Source organism: Typopeltis vanoorti, chromosome 13, assembly GCF_054136105.1.
Source record: "Typopeltis vanoorti isolate ZY-2024b chromosome 13, IOZ_Tvanoo_1.0, whole genome shotgun sequence".
Taxonomy (NCBI): domain Eukaryota; kingdom Metazoa; phylum Arthropoda; class Arachnida; order Uropygi; family Thelyphonidae; genus Typopeltis; species Typopeltis vanoorti.
The window spans coordinates 66,827,239-66,846,213 of NC_143561.1; the positions used below are offsets into that span (position 1 = coordinate 66,827,239).

The window sequence follows — 18,975 nt, forward strand, 5'->3', positions numbered from 1 at the left end:
AACAGAACACCATGCAGAATCTTATCAAATGCATTAGCAAAGTTAAGCACTGTCACTGTGTTAGCCATAACCTTTATCCATATCAGTTGTTACACTTTATTTTAAGTTACTGAGACATGACTTACCCATCTCAAACCATGCTTCAACTATATAGTATCCCATTTCTACGTATTCTTTCCTGGATTTTTCTCTTAACCAACTTCTCCAGTACATTGACCACTACTCCTGAGATGCTGATCAGTCAGTAATTTACTCCATTAGTCTTGGAGTTTTCTTTATGCAGTGGAACTATTCTCCCCTCTGTTGACCCCCCCCCTCCATGGCTGAGACATTTAGTCAAAGGCATTATCTGCAGTTATCTAGCACATTCTTGTTAATGTGATGCAATAAATCATCTAATCCCACATGTATGCAACTCGAATTCTACCTCTATTTCCACATTAGACCCTGCCACCTTTTGTTACTACTAGTATTTCCACCTGAATGATATACCTTTTGCAAAGTGATCATTCAGTAATTCAACTATTTCATCTGCTTCACTTATCTCTACCATCAAAATCATTCTACTCTTTGGGATTACTTTTTGGCTTGCACAACTGATTTCCTTTTATTTCAGCTTCCTTACTATACTGTCACCTTTCCGGCCTGTGCTTTATATGTTCGTGTGCTTACTGATCAGCTTTCTCTTTAAATTTCCTCAACAGACTTTCCTTTTTTTTTTTTACAGCTCCTGCATAATGATGCTGCTCATCCATTTAACTCCTACTTGATTTATCCTCAGCTCTAGCCATGCATCCTGTTACTATTTCCTTCAAATAACTTTTTACCATTTTTCCATGCATTATCAATATCCACCCTGTAGGCTCTTATTAATGAAATTTTCTTAATGAAGATTCCACACATTTACATCTCAGTGCGTTAAGGCTTAAGTGCTGGGAGAAACTCATGTCAGAGGCTTAATGCAACAAAACAGCACTGAGAAAGGATTAAAAAATATTTTATTCTTCCAATATTTCATCTCAGTCACTGATAATTGTTGGGAAGCACAATATGAGACTTGTAACACACACACACACACTCAAAGGCAACAATTTCACTAGGATGTAAACTGTGATCTCAGAGTATTACTGTTTCCCATATTTTGTGAAGTTTTATGCAACCATATGTATTTAAATTAAGCTGATTTTTGAGAGCAGCTACAGATTCTAAAAACAGTCTTTCTTCTAAACTCATGTCTTATATAGTAGTTAACCTGTTGTCAAAAAAAAGCTTTGCAAAGCTGTCATCAGTGCCCTAAGTCTTGGCCACAATTTTGCTATTGCACCGAAACAAGCCAGCACTAGACCTAATGTTCAGTATTGAATGCAATATCCATAACTTTGTATCAGAAATTGCTAGCAACATTAGGCTTTGACATCACCAGGATTCTTTTTTATATCTTCTCCTCCTAAAAGAAATCTTATCATCCTGCCAGTCCAGTGATATCAAGAAACAGTATATTCATCACCAGAGCTGAGAAGGGAAGTCCTACTGTTATTCTTAATGCCTGTGAATACAATAGAAAAATGGATATTGTTCTCAGATATATGCTCTACTTATATATCTTTAGATTACAGTTCCACTAAATCTCAGATCAAAGGATTAAAGTCTGTTCAAAAAGTTTCTTCCTGGCCTCCTGAAATCGCAAAATAACCCAAACCATCAGTTCTTTGCCCTCCAGATAATATGGTTTACCAAAAATCTACAAACCCAGTTCTTCCCGAAGACCTATGATAGATGCTACTGATTCTGTGTGTGTGTGTTATATTGCACTCCCTGACTGTCTTAGTGACTGAGATAAAATATTGGAAGAATTAAATATTATTTTTAATCCTTTCTCAATGCTGTTTCACTCTGTTAAGCCTGTAACATTTACAACTTCCAGGTTGAGATTGCATGATCACTCTCACCAGTTGGCAGCAGTGTGGTCATCGTTGTTACAGACAATTCCTCTGATGCACTTACTAGATTCACTCTGGTACCTACCATCACATGCTGCTTCAGGTAATTCTTCCTTAATTATTGTAAATTCTGTTTGCTTCTGCCTGTGTATCCTTTCTTCCTTCAATCCATGTTCCCAGTTGAAGTCCCTATAATAACTTATTCTCCACTCATTGAACTTATATGTAATGCATACTATCCACATCTTCCTTTGCATATCCTGCCCATCTGATGTCAGATAGAGGCAAACAGAATTTGTTCTGTTTGCCTCTATCTGACACCAGATTTGCCTCATTGACCGTTAAATTCTAGGGAATCTGTTATGTCCTTGTGAGTAACAGTTATAGGGGACAACACAGAAAATATAAAGACCCACCTTTTATAAATGTACATAGTGTTCTTTATTTTGGCAGTTTGTATTTAATCATGTATTTACCAACTGAATTTGGATATCTGGATATTTTTTCAATAATAAACTAGAGCAGATGGGGTTGGATATTAGATTAGTGCATTGGATTGGAGACTGGCTATCTGATAGGTATCAACAAGTTGTGTATGGGGTGCAATATCCAGGAAAAGGAAAGTCACTAGTGGAGTGCTTCAGAGGTCTGTTTTAGGGCCATTACTTTAATTTGTATATTAATGATATTGGCGAAGATTTGGATGGAGATATTCAGTTGTTTGCAGATGATGCAAAATTGGGTCGAACCATAAAGAGTAGCGAAGATGTTGCGGCCTTACAAGAAGACTTGAATAAATTGAGCGATTGGGCACAGAAATGGGGATGCGAGTTCAATGTTGCAAAATGTAAGGTTTTAAAATTTGGAAAACAAAGATGGGATACAGAATTTATGCTTGGTGAGAATATATTGTTGGAGGTAGAGGAAATAAGAGATCTTGGGGTGATAGTGGATAAGGATCTAAAATTTAGGGGACACATTGCCAAAATTGTGAAGACAACACACAGTCTTCTGAGAATGATGCAGAGGACACTGACATGTAGAAGTAGGGAGATTCTTGTTCCATTGTATAAAGTTTTCATTAGGCCACACATGGACTATTGTGCCCAGATTTGATCACTGGGTTTTCAGAAGGATGAAGAGATGTTGGAAAGGGTCCAAAGGCGACTGACTAAGGTAGTTTCTGACCTCTGGAATGTCGAGTATAAGGAAAGATTGAGAAGATGTAATTGCAGAGTCTGGTGGACAGGAGGAAGAGGGGAGATATGATAGACTTACAAGCTGGTAAGGGATTGTTATAGGATCAGTGGTGGAGAAGTTCTACAGAGACTAGTGGGAGATCAGGGGAGAACCAGAGGTCATCCCTGGAAACTGTATAAAGAGGGTGTGAGTATGGGAGTGAGAGGCAGGTTTTTTCCGTGCAGAGTTGTGAATGATTGGAATGCCTTGCCCAAGAGTGTGGTGTCTGCAAGGAGTTTGAGTGTGTTTAAGACACGGTATGATGAGATGTATGTGTGTAATAAAAGGACCTCCCAGATGAGTCTTTTTGACTCCATGTGGTCTTGGGATAATAATAATAATAATAATAAATGCCTTAATCCATATATAGTCACATACGTTTTTAAAATTCCTCAGGCACTTCTTGACTGCAGAAATTTTGAAATTTTTTATGTAATAAGAGGATTATATGCAATAAGTCTCAAAACTTCAAACTTGGAGAATTTGGTAAAAAATTTTCATATTGGTTTGAAATAGCATGTGACGAAATCTAATCATTTGATAAAATGAAATATATATGTAAAGAATTTGCTCATCATCATCAAATTCCTGCCTAAGGGTCAAAGCTGTATAACTGAGAGGAGACCTCCACATAGCCTTTAAAGGAATGCGGAGAACCGACCAGGGCTTCTGACCTAATGTCCAATCCTCACCTTCTCGTGGTGCACCCTGTTGGGTATCTACTTGGATACTGAGCGAACAAGGATGGGCTGGCAATTTGGGATTTAGCTGACCAAATTGTATTCTTATTGGTTAAACCAGAATAAAAAATGATGGTACAACATGACAAAGAATTTGCTTTTGTACTTTAAAATTGTTAGATAACATAAATTATTATTAGTAGCAGTATGCTTTTTTGTCATTTTTATAACATAAAAATCATTCTCAAAATCTAGAGTGAATTTAGCTTTGTTTTATATATAATCTCAACCTCAGTTGATTTGACAGTTCTTAGTGCCATGAGTGGCAAGAGATTTAATTGAGAGATTATTTTCATTATCTTAGGCCATAGTCCTGTTTATTCGAGGCCTGATGTGGCTTGAAACAGTATATTGCTTGTATATGTCTGTATTCAGCTCCTACTCCTAGTCAAATTTTATAACACATGAGATATTCAAGTGTATCTTGAGGTTATAGTCCTTGTGGACAATGATGTGAAGAATGGCTGCTCCAAAGAAAGGGATAAATGGAATGAAAGAAGATTAGAAGTTGATTCAGTAAGTCAGAAGAGCTGAACTGTGTAAGGACTGACTAGTATCTACTCATGTTTTTGCATGCTTAGAGGAAAATGGAGAAATAATTGTCACCAATTGTGGAACATTACCCATGAGAATACCTATAAAAAAAAGATATAGAATAGAAACTAAACATGGAGTGAGATGACTGAAGTAAGTTTGTGGAATGCATCATCTAAGCAGTTTGCCCTCTTCTGGATGACATCAAGCATTTTAGGGGGGGGGGAAGAGTGCACTACCCCAAATGTGAAAACAGCATTCTGAGATTGGATCTAGGATTTAATTGTTTAAGTACAAACATTACTTGGAAAGAAGTCAACAGACACCATAGTGTGATGAATAAACGGCTATGGTGTTCGCCTTAAGAAGATGCAATCCTACAAAGCATACTTTGCACAAGTGTGCATTAGCAATCAATGGAAATTTTGGACCATTCTTCCTGTAGGCATGTAATGAGGTCCTGGACTGTTGTGAGGCAGACATTCCTTAACCTCACCTGATGCTCCAGTTCATCACATAGATGTTCAATATGGTTAACATTGGGGGCTCTGCGGAGACCGGTCAAGTGTGGGGATACTCGTGTCAACAAACCACATAGTTAAAGCAACAGCCTTATGACATGGTGCATTGTTTTTGCTGAAAAGGACAATGGTCAGTTCAATAGGAACACCACAAAGTAGAAAGCATTGCATTGCCCAAAATATTCATATACCTCTAGGAGTTTAATGTTTGTGGCACCACAGAGATCCAAGGTCAAACCAGGAAAAACAGGACCATACCATCACACCGCTACCTCCGAATTTCATATTTAGGGTTATGCACTTTGGTAAGAGACATTCACCAGGCATCCACCACACCCATCCATCTGCTTGGTAGAAGATGTAGTGTGATTTGTCACTCTATAACAGCTTCCCAAGCTTTCATGTCACGCTTTTTGCATCACTGAAGATGATGCGTGTTGATTTGGGTAATGTGGGACTTGCATATTGCGGTCCTGCCATTGAAATCCATGTTGTGAGCATTGGTTCAGAGTATTTTTGTGCAGATTCATGTTCCAGTCGATGCCTAGAACTCCACATTCAATGTGTCAGCCAACGAATGATGGTTTTTTCATATTATCCTTCATAGCGCCCTACGGTTATATTCAGTGAGTGTGGTGAGCCATCCAGTTCAGGTAGCACTTGTAGTTGACCTCCTGCACCTCTATTAAACTCCATTAGTTCCATTCTCACAGCCATTTCACCTGGACTCAATTGCACTGACTTAGGAGCATCACATCCCTCTATTTTATACAGACTACAAACATGTGACTTGTTACATGGCACGATGCACCTTGCCCATGGTGGTATCCATCAACTTCTTTCCAAGCAATGTATAACTACTTATATCGAACAGGTGAGAAATAGTATAATTGAGTGGAAATGACAGTTTATTTTATTTTATTTTTTTCCACTAGAGGCTGAAGAGCCTGTGGATGTGATGTGCAAAATATGGGAATTTAAGAGACATACACAGACACATATATAATGGCTTACAGCTGCAAAACTGGTATATATGTTCACTACTGATTAAGAGGTATAATTATATTAGCCTCTTTAAATAGTGCTATTTTTTCCCCCCTTGAACATGTTTTATATAAGAATTTAAAGTTTTTTTTTTTTTGTTTCCTTTGCATGATTTTCATCTCATTTCCTGTTTCTATTCTCTACATTTGTTAAACTAGTAATTGAATATGTACTAACATCTAGTTGCATGCTGCTTTTATAATATTTTAGGAATGTAGATAATCAGAATGTGTACTCATGGAAGCTGTAAAGAGATGGAATCCGCTGATTACCTGGATTAACTGTGGTAGGAGTGCAACAATGGCTGGAAGAGAGGATGAAATCATAAAACAGGCATTTATGGTAAAGCGTTCCCAAAATAAAAAAAGATTAGGCCCAGTTAATTATAAATCCCGTTGGTTTATACTCACTTCAACAACACTTTCCTACTATGATGGCACTGTGGAGGTAAGTTTCTTGCTATAGAAATACTTATGGATATTTATATTCATTCAAGAGATTTAGAATGATATTTAAGGAAGGCAAGATAAGAAAATCTATTGCCCTATCAAAAAGGTTAAAAAAAATTATAGTAACTTTTTGATTATTAAGTATCAGTCTGCATTCGATTAATTGCGTTTTGTCACATCCAATCCAAGTCAGTTATCTTGACTTGGGTTGAATGTGACAAAAGCAGTGGTTACAAAAAATAAATTATTTAAAAAGGTATGTTGTTTCTTTAAGACAGCCCATTAGCTAATAATGAGTGTTTTAATAAACAAGCTTCTGGGATGGTTGCCGAATAATCAGCAGATTCCTACTGTATTATGTAAGATCAAATGTAAATCTAGCACATTTTCACTGAAAAAAAAAATTTTTTTTTATTTCATTGAAGAATGTTGTGAAAATTTCATACTTGGGTTATTTAGTAATTTTCTTTGCCCTTATGAATAATTTGTACCTTCAAGTTCATAATTAGGTTTAATCATTCCAATATTTCTTCTGTCACAGAGACATCTTCAGGAATAAGATATAAAAATTGTAAACCACACACACACACACACACACACACACACACACACACACACACACACACACACACAAAGTGGAAGAAGTTAGACTAGAAGCTATAAGGTATACCTATGGTTGCTGTTGGGTAGGTCTAAGAATGGTTTTGCAAATCTTAGGAAGTTTCACACAACCATATTTATTTAGATTAGGTTGTTTTTTTAAGTCTGTTGATTGTAAAAAAAAAAAAAAAAAAAGTTTTTACTTGCTGCAGTGAAGCATAGTAGTTTTCTTCCATTTGATTCTGTACAAGGTATTGAAGGCTTGCTCAGCTAGGCTGAGTGACCATAATTGTGGTGGCATATGTAATTCTTGTGCTTTCCAAAATAGATATTGATAGATCTCTCAACATCTGCTTTGCATTAACAAGTTCAGATTCTCTAACTAATGTGCATTTTCAAATTATTAGTTCAAAAGATTGTAGTAGTTCTGTTTTAAGCAAAAATGGAGGCACTGATACATTATTCAGGTCAATAATTTACTTATACTATATTGAAAATACCTTTTTATGGTCTTCAATCTCATTCTAATTGACTTCTTAATATACAGGTCAAATAGCTAACGATTGGCTGCATGCTGGCATCTTTACTCTCCAACTAACAGACTAGGTTCCAGTATCATTGTGAGCATGGATGTTTGTGAGTGTCATTAGTACCTTAGTTCATCCACAGTATGCATTAAGGTTCTAATGACATTTGCTAACATCCATGTAAGCCTATAGTACATTACATAGACCAGGCGTGGCCAACTTCATTCTATACAAGGGCCAATATATGATGAGTAGTAGCATCATGGGCTGCACACTTTTAGACAGAACTTAAATAGAAATAAACTGCTTTTTTTTTCAGGGCAATAGTTATATGTATTGAATTACTCATCATCATTATCAAATTCCTGCCATATACCCTCAAGGGGTGTACAGGATATGATAGTACTACATGAAAAAAATTACATCATTACTAACTTCCTATCTACAATTTTCCTCCAAATCAGTCTGTTACTTGTCAAGACTCCAACATTATCAGATCTTATATTATTATCGTCTAAGGCACTTTGTACCATATCAATCCACCTATATCTTGGTCTTCCTCTGGATCGTTTTCCTGCCAACCTGGCAGAGAACACTTGCTTTGCTAATCTTTCCTCTCCCAATCTATTTAAGTGACCATACCACCTGAGATGAGCTCTGCTAACGAATTCCTGGATGCTGACAATGTCAAGTTCTATCCTAATATCCTCGTTTTTAATATGATATTGCCATTGATGCCATCTGTTCACGCCTCTAATCTTTCTCAGGACTCTCATATCTGCGGTCTCTAGTCTTTGGTCAAGTGTTTTACTTCTGACCCAGCTCTCAGATCTATAAGTTAAAACTAGTTTGAACACTGTCTTGTATACAGCTAATTTAGTGTTCCGACTAATTTCTCTCTTATTCCATATGCATTTATTCAATTGACTTCCCACCAATACCAGCTTTGTTGATTCTGTTGTCTATTTCCATATTTAATTTATCATCTTCACTAAAAATTGTGCCTAAGTAGGTGAAATGTTTTACTTGTTCCACAAGTTCTCCGTTCACAAAGCAGTTGACATTTTCAGCAATTCTGCCTATTTTCATTGTCTTTGTCTTTTTATTGCTGACCTTCATACCATATCCATTACAACAGTTATTCAATTTAGTCAGAGAATCTTGCAGACTTGTAGCAGATTTATTTAGAAGTATAACATCATCTGCATAAAGCAAAGAGCTGACATTAACATCTCCAATTTTGATATCATTTTTAATACCACTTTCCTTCACATGTGATCCATATAGATAATGAATAACAGAGGAGATAATGTACATCCTTGTCTCACACCAGATTTAACATTAAACCATCTACCTGTACTTCCTTCAATTCTAATTGCTGACTTACAACTCAAAGACTAAGTATTGCTTGATATAATGCCCCACTGACACCATATAACTGTAGCCTATTGAATAGCTTCTCTCTTGGCACCTTGTCATATGCCTTTTCCAAATCGACAAAACTTAAATACAGATCTTTGTTATATTCCCATTCTTTCTATTCTATTTGACATAAAGTGAAGATCTGATCCTGACAGCCTCTATTTGGCCTGAATCCAGCTTGTTCTTTACCCAGCTTTTCTCCCACAATTCTTCTAAATCGTTTCTCAAGTATACTTGCATAGATCTTGCCAGGAACACTTAGTAGGGAAATACCTCTTTAATTCTCACATTCAGTTTTATTTCCCTTTTTATATATGGGTACTATTAGAGCTCTACTCCAATCATCAGGAATTCATCCCTCTGTCCAGGCTTTCTAAACTATGCAGTGCAGCCACTGTAAGACTTTATACCACCATACTTCAGTATTTCTGGTCGAATATCATCTACTCCTGCTGCCTTTCCACATTTTAAGCCTTTGATGGCTTTTTCTACTTCAAGTATGGATATGTATTCCTGACTGCATGCCTGGTCAGTGTTTTTTACCACTGTGCTATCATCACTGCTCGTTTCATTTAGCAGTTTTTCAAAATAATTACTCCATACTTCAAGGGTATCTTTTTCTTCTGCTTTCATGTCACCTTTATCATCTCTCACTCCTTTTACAGCACTCTTTCATCCATTCCTAAGCTTCTTCAACAACCTCCAGAATATTTTGCCACCTTCTTGATATTTATATTCTATATTCTTGCCAAAGTCCTCCCATAACTTTTGTTTAGTTAGTTTTACACATTATTTAGCATTCTTGCATTTGTCTCTGTATTCTCTAAGAGCACAAGCTGATTTATTTGCCAGGAACTTTTGATATGCTTTCTTCTTTTCTTTTGCTGCCTCTTTAACTTCTTGTGTCCACCATGGAGTTCTAATTTTTCTATCCTTGCAGACAACTTCACCACATGCCTCTCTAGCTGAATCAATCAGGGCTTTCTTCAAGGCTTGCCATTGAATCTCCAAGGTTTGGTTGCTGTTCTCAAACCCCTTCATTTTTTCTTCAATAATCTTTGTGTATTTTAGTCTACAGTTCACATCTGAGAGCTGCTCAACTTTTATTCGCTTTAAAACTTTTTTACATGTTATTCTTTTGAATATGAAATTCAATTTTATCCTGCTCAAGACTAACTAGTGATCACTTCTAATTTCAAATCCTCTTTTCAAATTTCAAATGGAGAAAACATTACTATCAACAATAACATAGTCAATGAAACTTTTCTTATTCCTTGCCTCTTCTCTCCATGTGAATTTTTGCACATTTTTATGTTGGAACATGGTGTTAGTAATAACCAGTCCATGTCCTGAGCAGATATTTGCCATTATTATTAGCTTTGCTCTTTTCTCCAAATTTTCCCAAAATATTTTTGTATGTCTCACAATCATTTCCTACTCTGCTATTTAGATTCCCAACAGGGACCAACTTTTCCTCTTTCATTGTGTCACTTGCTTTTTCTAAAGCTTCAAAAAATTCCTCCACTTCTACCTTAGTAGAACCTTCTGTGGGACTATAGGCACAAATAAGTCTCATTGTCCAGTTCCCCATTCTGATATTTGCCCACATTACTCTACTTGAGACTGACTGCTATTCAAGAAGATTAGCCTCATATTTTGTGTTGAATACTATGGCTACTCCTTCTTTTCCTTGATTGTCATTGCCTGAATATAACATTTTGTATTTATTGATCAGAAAGATCTTACCAGTTTTTGTCTTTTTTGTTTCAGTCACCCCTATTATGTCGATCTGGTGCTTATCTAATTCCTCAGCTAGCTCCATTTCTTTGCGATTCTGGCTTCTTATGTTGATAGTACCGATCTTTAACTCTGGTGATGTTGAGTTGGGGTGTGTTTTCAAATTTGTTCCAGTAGCTGACTTTTTGCTGTTCACCCTGGTTCCCTGGCGAAAACAACAGGGGGGGCTTTGTTTAACCAGGCGACAACCCAGCTGGCATGAAATTTTGTCATGTTGTACCATCATTTTTTATTTTGGTTTAGCCAATATGAATACAATTTGGTCAGCTAAATCCCAAATTGCCAGCCCATCCTCATTCGTTCAGTATCAATGCAGATACTCAATAGGGTGCACTGCGAGAAGGTGAGGACTGGACATTAGGTCAGAAGCCCTGGTCGGTTCTCTGCATTCCTTTAAAGGTTATGTGGAGGTCTCCTCTCAGTTATACAGCTTTGACCATTAAACACCCAATGATTTAACAAATATAGTAATTCAATACAAATATAGTATTGAATTACTATATTTGTTAAATCATTTTACTACTGGGAGAACAATATAAAATACTTGATTGATTTAAATATAACTTGTTAAATTAAATTTAATTACATATTTCTATTTTTTTACATGTAACACAACTTAATGAGAACACTGTGGGCATTCATATGCGGCAACAAGTTCATCAAAGTCGATTTTCAATGATGACGATATTCGTAACAAATTCTGAAGATGGTCATTCCGTATTGAGAATATAAATTGTTTCCATCATCAGAAATAATGAATATAACTAGTATATCAATCAGAAAATGTGCAGTGAAAACTAATAGCTAAATTGATACATATAATTTAATATAGTTTTTATCCTGCTCTACGGGCTGCACAAAATCGCGTTATGGGCAGCATGCGGTCTGTGGGTCTGCTGTTGGCCACCTATGACGTAGACCATTTTTAGTGGGTTAAAATAGTACCATGGGCAGGAATGTTTTTATCTAGGAGAGAGATAAATTTCATCAATCAGAGAGACCACCACTTAGAGGCTTGAAAAGTTGTAAATTTCGATTATGCAAAATATAAATAACAATACAAGCAGTGCATAAAAATTAATAAAAATAGTAAAAAAAAATCTTGCCCTAATCATAATCTAGATATTTATATTTTTATATAACTCCCACCCATGAAAAGTTGTAAACCTAAGTATTTAGGTTTACAACTTTTCATGGGTGGGAGTTATATAAAAATATAAATATCTAGATTTTAAAAAAATCTGCTAACACATTTTATTCCCCCCAAAGGAGTAAGTAATTGAGGTTGTTTAGCTCTAACTTTTTGGAAACTTGGGGAAGCCAATCATAGATAGCTGTCTCAAGGCTATCAGTTGATTTTAATTGACATCTGGAAAAGTAGTTTGGCAGACAACTGCCACCATCTTGTAGTCCCAAACAGTAATATACTATTGTCTGAAATAGAATTCTAGTAGGTTTTATTGAGATGTGGGATTAAAAACCTGACTTTTGAGGAGGAAAAAACCTACTTGCTAACTAAGAAACTTGTCCACGGTTTAGAAAAAATTTTTATCCATCACCAAAAATGAACTTAGAACAGTCCTTTGGGCAGCCAAGTACTATGGATACAAATGCCATTGCCATTTCCACAGGGCTACATAGACCTCATATACATACATACACACATAAAAATTTCTTAAGCAACCAACAGTAACAGAAGCCTGACTTGATTGAATAGTTTCCTACTCCAGTGTGTCTGTCCTGAGCATACGCTGCTGTTTCATGCCACTGAATGCTAATTATTTCAGTATTCTCTGATATTGTCAGTCTATCTCATTTGGGCCCCATTTCTTTTTCTAACACTTTCTGGATCACTCAACATAATCTTGTTGACCAACCAAATGTCCTGCATTCTGACAACCTGCTGAGCCATTGTATTTTTTTTTTTTTTTACATAAGATAGTGATAAGAGGTGGCTGACCACTCTTCTGACATCTCTCATCATTATTCACAAAGTCAAATCATTTTACTCCCAAATCAAAAACATCAGGTCTTTGATTATCACTCTTACACAATATCTGTCTCAGCTCCATAAACAGAGAGAACCAGACTATTGTCGATTTTAAGTTTTGTATTTACTGACATTCTACTGTCTTTCGAAATGTTTTTCATAATTTTTTTTGAATACTCCAAAGGCTATCCCTAATCTTCTATCCTTCATCACTTTGCCAATATCGTAATTGGTGAAGTGACACAGCTACCAAGATAATTATGAAATGAGAAAAGTGCTTTATAATACAGACATCCTTTAAGAAAGACAGGACTCATCGCCTGTGTTCATTACCTTTTGTTCCTCCATATTGATAATCTTAGTTCGCTTCCAGCATCATCAGTTACAGAAGTAAAGGAGATCATTTCTCCCACATTCTTTGTGAATAAGGCAAAATCATCACTAATCCTGATCAGATGTTCTAATGTTCTTAGACCATTTTAATCCCCAATTTTTCCCTTGCAGTCTTGTTCATCACAAAATCAATTACAACACTAAATGGAAAAGGTGACAGGACACACACACCTATTTTATACAAGTTATTTTAAATCATTCACTATATGCATTATTTTTAGCACAAGCCTTCTTCACTGTTATCATATAAAGCAGTCATAATGCTAAAATTTAAAGTCTCATTGTCAGGTATTCTATAAGCATTTGATCTTCAATAAATTTTGTCTATCAACCAAATCAAAAGCCTTTTTAAAATCAACAAAACATCACAGGTTTCTGAAATTCTAACCATTTCTTAAGGATCTGTTTCAGTGTAAATATTTGGTCTGTACAACTTTTTCCCTTTCTGAATCCACCTTGCTCATTTCTAAGTTGCTTGCCAACCAAGTCCTTTATTCTGTTGAATATAATTAATGCAGAGGACCTTCTTGGAATACACATTAAGCTGATTCTTCCATAATTCTCACTGTGCAATCTCCTCCTTCTTAAAAATGGGCACTATTATAAAAGTTCCCAGAAACTTCACGTTCTAGTGAAGTTTCTGGGAACTTTCTCCCTTTGATAGAAAACATTCAGAAACTCAGTCTCCCTACACACACACACACACACACACTATACTCTTTCTACTCCTTTTAGCATTTCTGTAGTAATCGCATCATATCCACATGATTTATGAAGTTTTAATTCACTTATGGCTAATCTAACCTCAGCTGGTGTAATGAGACTGGAGTAAAATTACTAATGACTTCTGTCATGCTAATCCATTTAAGTTCTGGAATAGCACTATGTAACTATACATACTGTTAATCATAAACTCAATTAACCAACCTGCAAATTAATTTTTCAATGCAGTTGGTTCAGTATTTAGTATATCCTTTCTGATTTCAGAAATTAAGGTAGTATATTAGGACAAGGATGAAAAGCTAAAGTGAAAGTTGAAGAGAATCTTCAACTGGCCATGTCTGATGTCACTAAATTAAATGTATTAATTTTTTCTTTTTTGTGACTAACATATATATTATTGAATCTAGAAGAAACATTTCTATTCTTCATATGAAATGCCAATTCATTGATTACTTTGAAATAGCAATTCATTGCAAAACCGGTTTTAAAATCGTTTAATGTGTTAATTTTAATTTTTAAGCCAATAATATGAATACTGCATGTTATTTGCATTTTTCTTTAATAGAAAAGAGGTAAAGTGAAAGGTCGTATTGATCTAAGAACTGTGAGATTTGTCGAGTATCTTAGTGATGATGCATTGGATAAGAAAAATGCATTTCAGGTATGATAATTTCTAAATAAACAATTTATGAATTTATAAATAAGCTTATAAATTCTGATTTTTAGAAGAATGATTATTATATGTTTGCATTAAACCTATTGTTAGCTTTTGTTTCCATTTGAAAATAAAGGAAGATTTTCTTATTATGGCATGCTTAGAGTTAATGCCTGTTCATTTTAATTTATAAATTAGTTTTAAACACATTTGATTTGTGACACACCGTATGCTTTTATTAAAATATTGAGCATGAGTAAATGTACTGCTAAGCATGTTTTTATAGGCTTGCAGGTGTGACAACTGAAACATTTTGAAATCTTTGCCTTTCCTTTCTCTTACTTGTGCAGAAGTTTGGCATTCTTCTTGCTTTATAGATAAGTTGATGTTGGCCTGGTTGATTGAGTAGACAGCCTCTACCACTTAAAGGCTGTTGGTTCAAATTACACTATGGCATGGATGTTTATGAATGTCTTTAGATGATTTTTATTCCTCAGTGTAAAAGCACCATGTTGCTTATTCATGCCGGAAGTGGCTTGAAAAAGTTCCATGCATGGTCTCTAGAGCAGAGTTTCCAGATTATCTAACTCCTACTCATCCATGAATACTAAAAACCTTTCACTAGTGAGGTCTTGTATGTTCTCTCCATGTGAATTTATGCACACTGTGCTGGAATGTGATTTTAGTGGTCACCTAGTTAATGTCCTGAGCAGAAATCCAGCAGATATGCAGCATTATTATTATCCTTGTCTTTCTCTAAATTTTTTCATAACACTTCCATACATTTGTGATTAATATCCTGCTCTTCTTTAAGTCTCCAATAAGAATCAGTTTTCTTTTTTCTTCTGGCAGCTGCCTTCTCTGGTGACTCAAGGAATTTGTTTACGATGGCATCTTTAATGCAGCCACAGGCTATATGAGTCATACTTTCCAAATGTTTTCTACTTTCATCATCATCAAATTTCTGATTGTACATCTTCAAGGGATGTATAAAGAAACCAGAATAGTACTGCATAATGAAGTTTACATTATTATCAATCTCCTATCAACAATTTTCCTTTAAATTAGTCTCTCACTTGTGAAGACTAATATTGTCTGATCTTATTTTTTTGCAGTCTTCTGCAAAAAACTGATGCTCACATGTTTGTGAGCATTCAGTCTGCCTAGGTCTCTCGGTCTTTATTTTGGCATGAAATCTGTTTTGATAACTTTCCCATTCTGTTTAATTGACTCACATACCACTTGGATTACCTCTACTCACATATTCTAGAATGCTAACAATGTTAGGTTCCTTCTTAATATCTTTATTTTTTCATATGATTCTGCCATTGATGTCATCTGTTCACTCCTCTGATTTTTCTGAGAACTATGGTCTCATAACTGTGGTGTCTAGTCTTTGATCAGCTATATAATTTCTAACCCAGTTCTCCATTTATAAAGTAAAATTGGTTTGGATATTGTCTTCTTGTATACTGCTAGTTTAGTGTTTTGGGCAATTTCTCTTGTGCTATATAAACTTACTCCATTTTTCCATGCATTTAAGAAGTTTATTTTTGTGTTTCGTGATGAATACTATTATCAGTTCTTCTTTCGGTGATGACCATTGGCTGAAAAAAAATTGCTTTATTATTTAGAGAGATTTTATGTGTCAACAGTTATGTCAGCATGGTGTTTTTGCAATTCTTCTGTTAGCTTTATCACTTTTCCATTGATACATCATGTGTTGATAGTGTCTATCTTCAATTCTCTTGAAGTTGCTCCAGTAATTGACTTGCCACTGTTTGCCCAATAGTAGTAGTAGTAGGCACAGTAATTTGTTTTTGAATATGCAGTATAAACATGATGCAAGTCAAGAATCAGGCTCTGTGACTAAATAAAATATTTTTCTTTTTATTATAAGAAAAATAAATTTTTTTTTCTGTCTTGTGTGTGCGCGCGTGCTTTCACACACACACACACACACACACACACACACACACACACACACACACACACACACACACACACACACACACACACACAAGACAGATATAAGATGCTCTCATGAGTTAACTTATTAGATAAACTATCATTTTAGGGAAATATAAATTAATAATTTCTCGCTGTTTCAATTCTCATTTTAAGCTTGTCCTGAGGAATGAATATGCTAAATAAGTAACACATGAAATGACAGTAAGCTAGCAGAATCCATTCTTAAGAAACTTGAACAGCAATGGCAGAATGGGAAAAGGAGGAACAAAAATCTATAAATATGGTATAATGCAAAAAAAAAACTGAACTTTGACATCTCCCTCTCATTTACATGTGCGAGATATGCTGTTCGACTGCATGAACATTAATGGAAGAGAATGTGTAGAAGCTTTGCTATTACATTTAGCCATAGCAATGATGTTGACATTGGAAGAAAAGCCGTTTATTGTTGAGCATTATTTTTGTTCATACAGAGTTGGTATAACAAATGGTTCAAGCCCACAACATGTTTATGAGCAGTTTATTCATCGTGTCCATAAGTGCGCACCCAAGCAATAGTGTCATCACCTTAATCGAGACTTCCAACATGCTTGGAGTGTTCTGCTGCAATGCAAGGGAATTTAGGGAGACCACAAACTGTTAACACAAATGAGAATCACAGGCATGTGATGGGGCAAGTGCTACAGTCTCGAAAACGCAGTCAATGCTGAAAAGTGGTAAAACTTGGGATACCGAGGTGATAACTACAGAGAATCCTTAAGGAGCTAGGTGCCTTTTCATATGTCATTCAGGTGGGTCAGTGTTTAACAGCAACAGATTATGCTGCACAGCAGTAATACTGTGCATGCATGCCGGCCAATGTCTACGAAGATCTGTCTTTCCTCCATACTGTCTGGTTCTTGGATGAAGCACATTTCCATCTAAGTGGTCATGTAAACAGAACATACAAGTTTCTTGAGACTTGAATTTGTCCAAGAGAAACCTCTTCACAGCGAAGTCACCGCATGGTGTGTGTGGTTTGCTGCTATAGCATAATTGTGTCCTACTTCATTGAAGAGGGTGGTGTTACCTTTAATAGTGAACACTACATCAAGAATGTGTTAGTTCCATTCACCCAGGATTTGCATAGGATGTGTCGTGCAAAAAACATTCCATTTCTTGCACAGGTATTCTAACAGGACAGAGCAACCTGTCGCACATCACGTGGCTCTAGAACCTATTTATCAGAACACTTCCCTGGGCTCATTTCGACGTTCTCAGAATTCCTGTACCCTTCATGTTCCCCTGATGTCACATTACTTAATGCCTTTGTTTGGAGAGTATGTTGAAGGAATGGGTATTCCACCATGACTCTCCTTCAAACCTTGATGAACTAAGGGATAAAATTACATGATATATGCAGTAGATGTCCTGACCCCTTGTTCTCCAGATGACAGAGAACCTTCACATCTGCTATGGAACCTGTCTTAAGATAGGTTCTATCACATAATCTGCCATTGTTAATGCTTTATTCATCCAAGATTCCGCTGATAGTTCTAGATGTATATATCATCATGTGTAAACAATAAACCCATTTATTCCATAACATATATAGTTATTCAGCACTTGTTTTTTCCATTTTTATTTTATTTTTTTCTGCCATACTGTATATGTATGAAGGGGCAACAACAGCATAAAAACCCAAATGATAAAGAAGTTCTACGATTAAAAGATACATAAATTATTTAATAAAGATGTCATTGTGGTACCAATATATTGATTATTAAAAAGTATATATTCCTTTAAAAAGCTCATGCAGCTCATTTTGTTAGTAGTACTGCCCTTTTCTGTTGGAAAAACCAGGATTTGAATCCTTTCTACATTGTTAGAGCCTTTATAAGGTCTCCTCTCATGGAAGTTTAACTGGTTTCACATAAATGTGGCAGAATTTTTCATACCAAAAATGTTTGTTTGATAAGAAGGAAGGAAAAAATATAGTAAGACATTAAAATTTAACTGATATTAAAATTCCACATTGGCTGGATGGAACTTCATGAAATTTGATATTTAAGGTGTGCATATGCAAGCAATGGATTTGCTATCAAAAATAAGTGATTTATAGTGGGATCAGTGAAAATAGTGAAACAATCTGTCAGAAGTGTTACATAAATATCAGAAGGGAAATAGCAGCGTGATGAATGTCAGTGGAAAAAAAAAAGGTGAAATATAGAAATAAATGAAACTCAGTGAAGTCAGAAGAATGATAACATAAGAAGTGAAAAAAGTTTAGGAGAATAGTAAGTGGCTTTAATGAGTGAAATAGCATGTGTATTTACTTGAAGTCTTTCATAGGACAAAATTTTAGCTAGTGCATTTGGAGATGGAATTACAATTAGTACTGCAGAAATTGTACATTAGTACAAACAAAAATTGTAAAGAGACAATATTGCA

At 35.5% G+C, this 18,975-nt stretch overlaps 1 protein-coding gene across 4 annotated transcripts in view; it reads left to right on the forward strand.

Annotated features, from left to right (window-relative positions):
- The window catches only part of LOC150100243 (tyrosine-protein kinase Btk-like), a 152,945-nt gene that overhangs the window by 9,122 nt on the left and 124,848 nt on the right, over positions 1–18,975 (forward strand). For 3 of the 4 annotated variants that reach the window (XM_090402576.1, XM_090402573.1, XM_090402574.1), the window contains exons 2-3: positions 6,229–6,465; positions 14,485–14,580. In XM_090402576.1, the coding sequence (XP_090258702.1) occupies positions 6,256–6,465; positions 14,485–14,580 (306 nt within the window). In that variant the 5' untranslated portion in view covers positions 6,229–6,255. Of the gene's footprint in view, positions 1–5,922; positions 6,029–6,228; positions 6,466–14,484; positions 14,581–18,975 lie in introns of those variants that run through there. The other variant, XM_090402575.1, reaches the window with a different exon arrangement.